General features: G+C 37.6%; 1 protein-coding gene across 5 annotated transcripts in view; it reads right to left on the reverse strand.

The window, feature by feature from the left end:
• GLI3 (GLI family zinc finger 3) overlaps nucleotides 1-13,380 on the reverse strand; it is a 287,319-nt gene that overhangs the window by 261,124 nt on the left and 12,815 nt on the right. For all 5 annotated transcript variants that reach the window (XM_019509091.1, XM_019509087.1, XM_019509089.1 and 2 more), the window contains one exon: nucleotides 6,207-6,369. In XM_019509091.1, the coding sequence (XP_019364636.1) occupies nucleotides 6,207-6,330 (124 nt within the window). In that variant the 5' untranslated portion in view covers nucleotides 6,331-6,369. The remainder of the gene's footprint in view (nucleotides 1-6,206; nucleotides 6,370-13,380) is intronic.

Here is a 13,380-nt window from a genome sequence, read left to right on the forward strand (position 1 = left end):
TTTGAGTCTGAAACTGAAGTATTATTGGGGAATATATTCCAAAGCATAGCCACCTTCTTTGAATTTATTCCCATAGGGCCTAACTAAAGTCTGTGGGGAAATATGGTGTTGACCACCTCACAGGATCAGGCTCTCACGCTTATTTTGATTCTTTTGTGCTTTATCATTGCTGATACAATATTCAAGTTCTGTCATCAACAGTAGCTAATGCCACAGGATGTTATTTCCTTTTGAGTTTGATATTACCAAATTAAGAGTGCTCCTCAACTCCCTTTGATTCAACAGGGATGGCAGGTGAGAAGGCCCTTGTCAACCACCTTGAAGAATCAGGTCTTATATAATCAATTAGGGACTCAATTCACAGACCACTAAATGGATCAGGCAATTTTTTTCTGGACAGCTAACAACATTCTCTGAACTCTGACCTCTTACCAGGACCCTGAACATATCAATCCAACTAGGGGCTGAGAATGGGTATAATGATTAACACCTATTTTATGGTGAACTTGAAAGCAAGCAGCAGGGCAAGAAACTAACCAAAAGTTTAAACAGGAAACATGATTCTTATGGAGCTGCAGACTGCTGCACACTTTTCTCCTCCAATCCTCAAAGTAATAGTAAAAAAAAACCCAACCCCCGCCCCAAACCCTAGATGAAGCTGGCTCCTCTTCTAAAAGAATCAAAGTGGACAAGTGAACTTCCTCTCATTTATTCATCTATCAGGCTTGGTTTCAAGTTACATCATCATTAAGATGATAATTTCTACTTTCTATCACTTTAAAATATGTTCTCAATAACTATCTGATTCTGATAAAGGTAGTCAAGCCCAAAACCTACATACGTTTAAAATTAGCCCTTTTTCTTAAAGCACAGTAATAGGTTAATAAGAAATATCAGATTACACTGGAAAGAGCTCATGGGTCAAAAACTAGACAAAACACATCAAACTGAAAATAAGTACTTGCCTGACAGACATTGAATGACTTTTTATACAATAACTGCATTGTTTGTAATGCAAGATTTTAAAGAAAAAATTGGTTTATTGCCAAAATGGGCAAGTTACAAAATATATTTTATTTACACTTACCAACAAACTTATTAATTAATAAATCAAGGGTGGATACAAATGCTTTCATCTTTAAATCTACTGCAAGCAATACTACCAAATGCAGGTTTACCTTTTTAAATTATTGTGTGCAACAGCCACTGAACCCAGCTCACAAAAAAAAGAAAAAAAATCAACATATTTATATAACCAATTTAATTTAAAATAAGTGGATAATAGCTTGGATGTCACTCATGAAGAAAGTATTTTCTTAGCATTATGTTCTGTTTGCTTATAAAGCAGGATGTAGTATCTAAGAGCCCAGTAAATCACAAAAACGTAAGTTTACACTGAAGCACATGGATGTTGCCCCTGCAGTCAGTTACTCATGTGCTTCGGCACTTCGTAAATTGGGGCTCAAGGGTTGCCCTGATATTTTAGCAGTAAATATTTGATCCCACCATTGACTTTGCCCTGTGTCCCCATGTAAAACATCACTGACATCAACAGCGTTCCACAGAAGTGAACACTATCCCACATGTACAACATGGTGAAGGGTAAGGTCTAAGGGTTTGTATACATTACACTCCAGCAAGATGATTCTGGAGCACAGGCTAAAATGTTGTAAGAGTTTATAGCACTTCAAGTTTTTGTTTTTAAATCTGGTGATTATTTATAATCATAATAGGCATCAACAAAGGGAGGAGAAAAATATCAGGTGAGACCAAGTATGGTGAGCTACCCTATATTGGTAAAAACCCCTGAAATAAGCTACAAATAACAATAATGATTTATGCTGACACAAGTTCATTACTAGGGACCCCTCTCCTGAAACTGCTCCATGATCAACTTCAATAATAGTTCATGTGGGTACAGAGGTCTGCCAGCCTGCAGTAGCTCACAAAATAAGGACCTAAACCAAAACACAGATAAATGAACAACTACACAGAATGGATTTCTTACCTGTTTGATTCCTCTATGGCATAAGGAAAATGGTGCAGGGTGCACAAGGGGAGGCATGACAATGGAGCGTCATGATCCCAATGTGTTATCACAGCTAATGTCCAAGACTGAGGCCCCAAATTTCCAGCAAAATGTTAGTAACACAGAAATTATCTTTAAAATGTATTCCTTGTTGTTTGTTATTAGTATTTGGCAGTTCTAGAATGGATTCACATCTGAAGATATTAAAGCACACATAACTGTAGACTCTGGCATTATGGCAATAGATACTAATCCATTCTGAAAATACAGTGTGAATGTCTTTGTTAACAATTTTCTTTAGTTTTCTCTCCCTTGATGTTACCCTAGCAGTAAACATAGCCATTAAACAAAGGAAGAGAAAAAGGAACAATTTGGAAGGAAACATACCACAACAAAATGCATACAGTTTGGCTGAGATGCATAAAATCTTACACAAAGTAGGTATTAAAAGTCTGCCCAAATGAATTCAAAACAAAACTATCCAGTTTCCAAATGACAGAAGCCCCATAACAGTAGCACACATTTGTTTTAATTATTATAAAAAAGGTTCTTTACTTCTGAGCCTGCATATTAAAAAGAACGGTTTTAATTTAATCTAGTGCTGAAAACTTCTATGCAAGTTTCATCCTGGAGCACCACTTTAAAGACTGAGTTATAAAAATGTGAAATTAGGAGTTTAAAGGAAAGGCTAGAAACCCCCGAACTAACACAGTACTAACACCTTAGCATGATGCTATGGTCATTAGGTTAGGTGTTACAGGTTAGGTGACTACAACAGGAATTGTTTTGTACTAAACAGTAACCATAGTCATTCTGCACAAATAGCCAGAGGAAACCATAAAACGCCTGTCTACAGGTCTGAGTTTATAGGAAATAAGAGCACCCAGAATTGGGGCCTGTACCATCATCAATGCGCTCTAGACAGCCTTTGGGACAACCCCACACACCTACACACAAAGTTCTTTCAAAAAACTCAGTGTGCGTGTCAGAGTGAAATACCCATTCTTTTAAAAAATGATCCCACGCTCAATATCTATTTCAACATAATTTCTGCTAATGGACACAATGAATGGTTACTTTCTGTCTGGAATTATAGAATAGTTTTCCTTGTTTCTTCTACATGACTGTAAACTCTGTATAAAAACCATAGGAGCTTTCAACCTATTTATGACTCGAGTTCTAAATCTTTTAGAAGATGGCAGGGCCACTGAAAAAATGCCAGTTCACCTAGCACCTCATAGACAGTTGTCACTCAAGTGCATATTACCTTGCAAACTTTGCTAATTAACGCATTATCCAGAAGGCAAAACACAGTTTTTAGACAGGTTTATGACGTGAGCTTGGTGGGACTGGCAGTTGTTGATCAGTAATGGAAGCATGCTGCCTTGTTTGGTAAAAGGCAATGATCATTCAGGTTTTTTTAAGCAACCTTAACTTGTTTTAAAAAACGATCAAAAGTAAACAACCATTCTGTTATTTTGCCTTTCTTCAGAAGATGCATCACATAAACAAACTTCATGTTTGTGAAGCAAGTATCATATCAACTGAAGTTCACCTAAAATACTAATTCCAGTATCATAACCTAAAAGGTGCAAATACAATGCAACCCTCTATGTTCCTGCTACGTTAGTAAATTTTATCCTCTGTTACCAAAATTCATATTTGCAGTCATATTTGCAAAAGGCAACATTTTAAACACAGTAAAGCTGACAGTACAGTTACTTATTTTAGCATGTAGTTTGTGGATCATATTGTAAAAGGAAATACATTACTACCCTTGAGGAACAAAGAGTATATGCCTTTGGGGCCCTAGCCTGCATTTCCAAAATGAAGTTGGGGCAGTTTTACATTACAGCAGGCCAGAGACTTATGTCCTGATCTAATGATCTAATCCTTAACTAGGAAAATCAAAGGGAGCTAAATCACTGACCTGACTAAATGTAAGCATCAGGCTCTGAAAGTGTGCTGAATTAGTACCTCACTATAGAAAGCATTCAGAGAAAAAACCCTCGACACAGTTTTGATAATTTGATAATTTTTCAGTCTAAGACATCTTTTCTCTACTAAGAATCTCAAAGGACTTTTCATGTATTAATTAAGACTTACAGCACCCTCATAGGCTGTGTCCAGATGAGCAGGGACACACGCTTGCAGCAGCACAAACAGTAGCAGCATACACTTGTGCCTCTACCTTGTGCCGCAGCACATGCCCTGCAAGTGAGCTTTGTTGTGGGGCACACGCTGTCCTCCTGTGGGACACACTGCTTGTGCCCAGGTCCTCCCAGCTGCTGGCATGCTGCTTCAACTGGACTCCATGTCCTGCAGGGGGGAGGTGGGACATGAGGAGGACCTAGATCTGGGGAGGGGGAAGGGGGATTGGCTGGGGCACAGGGTACCTCAGGGTACCTCAGTGTGGGACTGGCCAGCAGTGCACAGAGATGCCTTCGCGCTTGTCCTGGTGCACACTATTTTGGCATGCTTTGAACCACTTTTTTTTCCAGGGTTTTTTTGCTACTTGGAAATCCCAACAGCAAATTCTGCCCCTGCACTGCAAATGAACAGCGCCGTGCACGGTTTAACATGTGTGGTTTGTGGCACAACAAAGTGGTTTGTGGCACCACAAATCACACATGCCTACTTGTGGGATGCAGCCATATGGTAGCTAGTTAAGTATTGATATTACTATCAAGCAGATAAGCTGGACAGAGAAAAGTAAAGTGATTTGACCAAGCTGTAGCAGATGTTTATTACCAGTTCTGAGACTTACTAGCTAGAGTACTAGTTCCTTACCCTGCAACCTAAATAAAGGAAACTGCTGTCAATAATATTTGGAATTTTTATACATATGTGTGACTTATTGGATTTGAATGCACACATCATAATCTTCCTATGCATTTAAGCATACATTCAAGGTGGAAAAAGGATCAAACTTTGCAATACTTTTAATGAAAAAAAAATACACTGTTTTATACTAGCTGAGAATCTGGCCCCTTCATAATCCTAATGACCTCAGGGAAACTATGATGTTTTAGATGAGCTGATGATCTGATCTAATATATTTCAGAAGCTGACAAGGCGGGCCAAGTAGCTAGAGGGGGGGATTTTGTGTTCTCATACAAGCAGCTCCAGTCATCTGGTTCCTGCATCAGGTGGGGCTGAGTGTTCTCTGAATCTAAGTGCAAAACCACTAGCAAGGATGATGGGACACTTTGCCCCCAGCTTTTGCTATTCTCTGATCTTCCCCCAGTACAGCTGTAGCACTTGCACATTTTTGTCTCATGTCTCCTCCTTTTCTTCATGGCCATGTAAGTGCATTCTACAAGTGATGCACACAGGGCTCAATACATTTTTCTTTCATGATAATCGTCAGACTGATTCTCATAAATTGTGTTCTAAATCTAGCATTTAATCTACAATTAAATGTTGATCACTAGCTGTGGGGCTAAATTCTGTAGTCCTGATTCAAGTAAAATTTCCCTTAACTTCAATGGGAGTTATATGTTAGAAAGAACCAATAAATTTAGCACTTGTAAATTAAACTAAGAGAAGGAGTGGGAATTTGGAGTGGCAGCAAATGTGTAAAATTGCCAAATGAGGTAATCTCTAGGGAGAACTGAGTAAACTTCTCCATTTTTGCAAATCTGCAAGCTGCATATTCACAACTTTGAAATGAATTCGCTGGAGGATACAGTCTTAGCTTGATGTTCTGTCACCAGCCGTTAAAGAACTTCAGGGATAAAGGGGGGAAAAAAACTTTACAACAAGTTTATTTGAAAAAGAAGACGAAAAACCTGCCATCAATTTTGACAAGGCTACTTTTGTCTCTCTTGTAATAACTAATTATCTAACTAGTGTATGAGATTTCCACAGTAAAATGCAGAGCACTTGAAACCCTTGCCAGGCTAATCAAGATTATTTCCAAAATGCCAAAACAAGAACTTCCTATAATAAATATCTTAGCACATTTACATCTCAAATTAAATATTTTGGAAGAAAAAGACTAGGTATGATGCCAAAACAGAGCTTATTGTATCCTACCCACTTTTTCCCCTTTGCTTTCTTTAGCCTTTTCTTAGAACAAACGCTGATCCAGGTGCAAATGCTCAATTCACAAGGAATGCAGTGAACATAAAATTACTGTAGGTTTGGCTGCTAGTAAATCCCTGCTGTTACTCACCATTGGAAGTTGTGCTGGAGGCAACAGCTTTCTCACTGACATCTGTTCGAGTGGAGCATTTCACTATGGAATTCTCAACTTTCTTCTTCTCAGTAGTGGTAGAGCTATGGGACTGGGCTTCCATGATGACTTCTCATTACTTCAGTTCTCCTTGTACTAATACCTGAATAAAACAATAGAGTCATAAACTTCAAATGCCATAAAAAACTTAGTCAAAAACCTGGCACACTTCTCACCTGAAGAAGAGCCTGCAGCACATCAGCATTAGTAATCCACAAGCCATTTCATGAAGCCTTTCAAATCAGGTTTGCATGCATGAATTCCTGAGGAATTTAAGGAAACACTAGTACTGAAGAGAAGCACATTTTGTGTGACATTCAGGTTCTTTTTGTTAGAAAACCTTGTAAGATTTTAATAGACCTGTGTAAGAAAGCCAGCATTTTTTCCAGCTGTCCTGAACACTTTGGAACCACACTGCAGAATTCAGACTGACCATTATGTTAGCTGGTGAAGCCAAATATTTAAGCTTCAAGAGTCACACTCTCTCTAAAATAGCAATGAGAAATACATCTTTGGGGTCCATCTTGCCCCGCTCACGTAAACATCTCTCATTTTTGTTCTAAAAATGTAACTCAAAAAAGCATATTGGAACAACATCCTAAAAACCTCAGCAAAAAGCAAATATTATTGCTAGAGACAGTTAACGGGATCACTTTCTTTGCATGACAACACTGAAAATGAAAAAGCCTGCAAAAAACACGTTTGGTTATTCTGCCTTTCACCAATTACTTTTAGCGTAATCTGCATGAACTCCTTGTTCATTCTTTTTAATCCTTGAGATCATTTCTCCTTATTCCAAGAGCTTTTGAAAAAAATGACACAAACCTAAGAAAGCACCCCTCAGTTATCCACAGGGTAAGATACTCTATGCAGCAGTGTATCTACTTTGAGGTACCGAGAAGCAGAGAGTGATTCTGGCCTGTACAAGAACATACTTATTTTTCAGAATCTCATCTGCAGTTTAACTTGGCACAAAATTCCCCTATAGTAAGCCTTATACAAATAATCAATATTCAACATGCACAGTTCTTAATCACAAAGTAGTACACAAATACTTCCTAGTATCTCTAACAGCTAATCCTAGTTCTCACAAAAAATACAAATAAAATACCAAACCTTACTATGACAGACACTACAAAACAATTCACAATAAAGCCCATATAGAAATTTAATTGCATTGTTTGCTGTATAAATATTAACCATATTAACCAGTTTCCCCAATTTAGACTGGACCACAGTCAACAAGTAAACCTTTCATCCTCCCACACCAAATGCACCTCAAAAGGGGTGCCAATATGGCAGTAGTAATTAGTCACAACACTAACAGGCTACATCCTAGCCTCTCAGGATCATCGAAGAGTAGGCCTGGAAGGGACCTCAGGAGATCATCTAGTCCAACCCCTTAATCAATTTAGGATCATCTCTGTCTAATCCTCTTGAAGTCAGGCTCTAATAAGAACTTCATAGGTGAAAATTTCAAGATCTCTCGCATATTTTCTCTCTCTCTTTTCTTGTCTGCTTCTTTGAATAAGGTTAGTCCACACTTCAATTACCATGCCTTTTTAAGTCAATATATAAGACAATTCTACAGTATATTTCTTGTACTCTTTTCACCCTTGTTTTAAGTGAGTTAAGGGAAACCAAGGACCCTGCCATACATGCATAAAAAAGTGTTGTGGGATCTGATGCATGATCCACACAGTTATGCTTCCTGCCATAACACATGTGCATGGCAGGAGGTGGGACTGTGGGATCACACAACAAATCCAATCACACCTTATTGCCCGTGCAGGGGAAGCCTGAGATCATGATCCTGGGCTTCCCCCTGCACCATCAAGTAGCGAGCTCCCATAGCTGGGAGTCTGGGTCAGCTGACGGGCCTTCCAGCTATGGGAGTACATGATGTAGTCCTGGGGCTGGAAGCACCATCAACTGATGGGGCTCCCGGCTGAAGGAGCTCCCAGTCATACAGGTGTACCTAAGCACATGTCCAATTAATGGCATGATATGAACCAGCCATGAAGTTATTACACATTTTTCATAATAACTTTTGGCTTATTCCTAATTTTATCACACCATTAATTGATTGAGCATGAGGCCGGGTCACAACTTAAGATGTGAGTAAGTGTGACATGTGGTGGGGCCTAACTTTCATACAGTTTCTGAAGAGGCTTAGAAAGCTATGAGTTATTTTTCCTGTATTCTATCTTTTAAAGACCATATCTTCCAGTTATGGAATATTCTGACTAACTCGTATTTGTTGAAATACAGGCAAAAGAGGAACAAAGGCAGTATTTGGCCTTTGTTTTCTGATATTGAATACTCAAACATGGGTGTCACATGCTTATTATATATGAAGAGGAACAAAATAATTAAAAAGCTGTTCTGTTAGAAATGAAGATGACACACTTTCTGCCATAGTTACATGGAACCAGGTGGACAGAAGAACCACCTAAATAAAAGGTCAGAAAATGAAAAAAGAAGACTAATCTCCTTCAGCTTTACTTATTCCCAGTAAATATGAGGTATGAATCTTCCTCTTCACCTGTTCTGTCTGGTCATGGCTGTACAAGTATGACAGTCATTATCTTACCATCTGAGTCCAATACAAAAGATGGGTCAATGCAGCAGTTGATAACATCCCTACATGGAGCATTAGGTTGCCGCATGTTTCTTTAGATGCTCTACAACTGAGGGAGCCTGGGACAGGACCTATTTTTGTCTAGTCTTTTCACAGGTCAACTGCATGCGGAGAAGGAGGTTGTGGGGGGCAGGGGGTAATTATTGTTGCCTCTCTTATTTTGTAATTAATTTAGTCTAAAGCTTTTCTTACCACAGCTTTCTGTGGTTCTTTGCTGTTCACTGCCCCATTGAGTGGTTGATGATACAAAGCAAGGCAAACCAAGTTATCAACTTATTATTTTAGAGAACACTTTGGTCAGAAAATTACAAAATTGGCAATTTGCTAATATAAATATCTGCTCCTGGTGCATGTTCTGAGTCATATCTTTTCAGTTTACATATGGAGGTCTATTTTTATTTCTGTCACCACTGCAGATGCAGTATCACTGCAGATAAACATTTCTATTTTATTCTGCCTCTTTCTTACAGGCCTCTCCTTCTACCACCACCTTCATTATATCCAATACACACAGACGTTCCAATAAAATAACTTAAGAGTTCTACATGCTGAGGGCTTTGCTGCATCAGGACTCCATTTTTAATTAAATTCTGGTTGTTTGCAAAAATTGTTGATGTGCTTGGCAGAAATATTAGACAGACTGTAATAATAGTAGAGGGAGTTTGCAAGAGCAACCACTAAAAAAAAAAGAAAAAAAAGACTTTGACATGTTAGCCAAGCAAATCTGATACGGATGTCATCAACTGAAAATACATAAGGTCACTTTTAGAGTACCATATTTATTTTAAATTGATGACAAATATCAGAGACTTGCACTTCTGCCTGTGGCTTTATAAGGGGCCAGAATGTGATATCAGTATGAGTTGTGGGGACTTAAGATGTTTAGGTTCCCTCTCCTTAAACTCAGGTGTAATTTTTCCCTTCAGAAAAACATAATGAAATATGTAAGGCCATCTATACACGTGCTCTGAGCTGGACGGTTTCATTAGAGTGGTTCTGAAAGCCTTTCTTATTAAAGTGCCCACAGTGTCATGTGTTTTCAGTGTCCTGCACTTCAGAATGGTGGGAGGGGCATTATAACTAAAGTTTGTTTGATGAACTTTAGTTACAGTGCCCCCACTGCCACTTTGAAATGCAGGGATGCTGAATACATGTGATGCAGAGGCTGCTGGAGCATGCTAATCAGCACTCTCCAACAGACTTGATTAATCGAGTCCTCTGCAAAGTGTGCTAACACGCATCAGAGCAGAGGTCTGTCACATGTATAGGTGCTCTAAAATTACTGTCTATTAAAAAAATAGTTAAAGGCCCAGGACAAAGTGAAGTTTTATTTCTACCAGCAGTTAATCACCAGTAGAAAGTTTTCTGACAAAAGGCCAGGCTGCAGTAGTTTTCACTCATAAAACATTATGTGATTTATTTTTTTAGTGTCTACAACCCTCTCTGCATTTGGGTCAGTTAACTGACCCAAAAACATTACATATATATTCTGCAGCAGCAACTCTACATTCAGATTCTGGAAAGCTGGTTTCTGCTAGCTGTCTTCTATCTGCATGTGCCTGAGAATGACAACAGCAACCAGGGGGAAATGCTACAAGACTACATGGTTAAAGCTTAAACTTTCATAGGTAAATAAAGGGATAAACATTCCTTCCTGAAAGCAAACATTCATGGCTTTTTACCATTCAACCATGCTTGAACCTTTTGTAATTCTCCCGCAGGCCTGAATCCATGGCACAATTAATTCTAGATCTCCATTTTAAACATAATCCCTCTCATACCAGCAACCTGCCTGCAGGTGTGTGTCTTCTTTTTAAATCATAAATCCAAACTTTTACCAATTTCATATTCAGTTAGAAAGATTGTAAAAAAAGGATGCCAGTAATAAACTAATTAAAAGAGGAAAACCATCACTTGAATTTGAATATCAACAAATTATAAAGCCTATTTCCTATAATAAAATTCACTGACTTTTCCAAGCAACATAAAATCATATAATTACCTGTGTATATGTATTATAGTCAAATCATTGTAAAAATGGCTTTCATAATAGTTAAATAGTCATATTCATAGCACCAGGGCAGAATCTCCCTTCTCCCCTCACTTGCATTGATTTCATCCCACTGAAATCAATGGAGTGGCACTATTTTAACAGAAGACAATTTGGACCTTAATAAGCATATTTAGTTGAACTTCTCAAAACTTAACTTCTTTTCTTTTTGCCCTCTCAGAATTATTAGTTCTAAGGGATAGATATTGCAAAAGCCTTTATTCATTCAAATATCTTACAGCAAACAGTTTTACTGACCTCAACAGGACTATTTACCCAAGTACGGCATTGCAGGATCTTGATTCGTGTATAAATTGCTTTATGTTTCCTATGAGCTTTAACAGCCTTCCGCCTCCTTTTGATATCTTCTCTCTTTTTTTTTTGTGGATGGTCTTTTAATATATTGTCTCTTTTTTAATTCTTTCCCTCTTTTATTTGATACTGCTGTAGTTGTATTCAATTCATTAACAAGTGGTTTGCATCCACTGAGAAGAGCTGTCTGAAATAGCAGTGTCACAGCATTCATCATCATTACATCAGCAGTAGGGAAGTTCATACTGATTGCTATCAGCATCCAGAGTGCCCCAATCAGTGGGCAAGCAAACATAGCATGTTTAATTTTTCAGAAATGACTCTGGGTATTTGGGGTGTTCATATGCACTGCTTTGATCCACACTACTGGAAGCAGTCTTTTGGGATACAATACATCTCAAACAGCGAAACTGTGTGAAAGTGAAAAACACAAGGGGAGGCATGAAGAACAATCAGGAAATTACAGTCTCTCTCAAGCATAAAGGACCTTTTATCAATTTTATCAAAACTGGTTACACTGTTCCTTGGGAATATTTAAGGATAAGAAAAGTCTGCCTTGTTCAGATACAATCCAATGCAAAATTTACATGAAACAATTTTATACTGTTATGTGAGAGCTATTTTACATTGATTTATACAAGCTTGATATGGGAATGTTTAATTTCCAAAGCCGCCTTAAATTTTAGCACTGCTTTGCATCAAACGTGAGTACAAGGCTTCACTCAAATAGTTACCCTTGATAATTCTTCAACTAAATCATAAATGATTTATGTATTTTATCAAATATTCTCCTGTTCTAAGATTAACCTTATGATATATTTCACTTTCTATATAGGTAAAGAAACTACTTCAATTACAGTGATTTTTAAAAAATATTTAAATAATTTTCCATGCTTTATAAAATATCATTGGGTCATTTACAATTTCAAAAACTTTTGTAAAACTAACCCTGGGCCAAATTCTCCTGTGATTTATACCCCTTGCAACATTAATGGTCACAATAGTGTTGATTCTAATATAATCTAGACAAATGTGGACTCCTAATATATAATGCTGGTGATATGTCAGTGGATAATCTTTTATCTTGCAATTCTTAACTTTGTTTATTTTCCATGCGTGCTCTATAAAGGTTTCCCTTGTGATTGCATAGTTTCTATAAATCTGTGAACAAAAAAATTAAAAAGCTAGAATCATATAATAAAGCTTTGCTAGCTAAAATTGCAAAAAGTAAAGCTAAATGTCATAATGTACCCCTTCAAAATTCTTGAGGGCCTGTGGAATCTTTTATACATTACTACCATTTGATTTCCACCCTTGCATGCCTACTAAAAAATTAAAAAACAACTAAAATTAAAGCCTGGTTAATGTGATGTGATCTGCTCCTCATAGGTTAAAAAGCTAGTAGCAATAACAATACAGGATCACAAACACAAAGGCAACCAACTAGGCAAAACCAGCACTATTATCAGTCCCATGAATAGAGCCCTAAATGAGAAATTATTCTATGTAGTGCACTGAACTACTGATCATGTGTAACGGATGCTTTCTTCCAGAGGAATTACACTTATTTTCATCTCCTCATACATGCCACTGCTAAAGTTTATTAATTTTTACAACACAAAGATCTTGTAGGACCAAACAAGAGAGCAATAACACTTCACACTGAGGAAGCACCTCATTTAGTTTTGATAGGTTTGGTTTCACCTATCTATGAATGCAAACAGATTATTGCTATTTCTGTTACTGGTACTTTGAAAGCTGGTGGGTAAAAATTCCAGCTGAAGAGTAGAAAACAGGCTATACCTAAAGTCTAAATAAAACAGCTTTTCACAGGGAAAAAATATGGAGTTAATATCAAATTCTCGATTTCTTACCCTGACAGAACAGCACTGAATGGGAGTTTTGCCTGGGAGAATTTGGCTGTGTGATAGCCCAATCCTCTAAGCCTTATTCAAGTAAATAGCTCCACTAGAAACATGAGGTCTGATTCTGCAGCTCTTACTAATACCTTAATAGATCACTTCTAAATAATTTTGGGCAACGTTCATCTCTCTGAGTAAAAATTTATAATTAATTATCCAATTGTCTTAAAGTTATGTTACTGAATCCTC

Source organism: Gavialis gangeticus, unplaced genomic scaffold, assembly GCF_001723915.1.
Source record: "Gavialis gangeticus isolate Ggan-Ray unplaced genomic scaffold, GavGan_comp1, whole genome shotgun sequence".
NCBI classification, from domain to species: domain Eukaryota; kingdom Metazoa; phylum Chordata; order Crocodylia; family Gavialidae; genus Gavialis; species Gavialis gangeticus.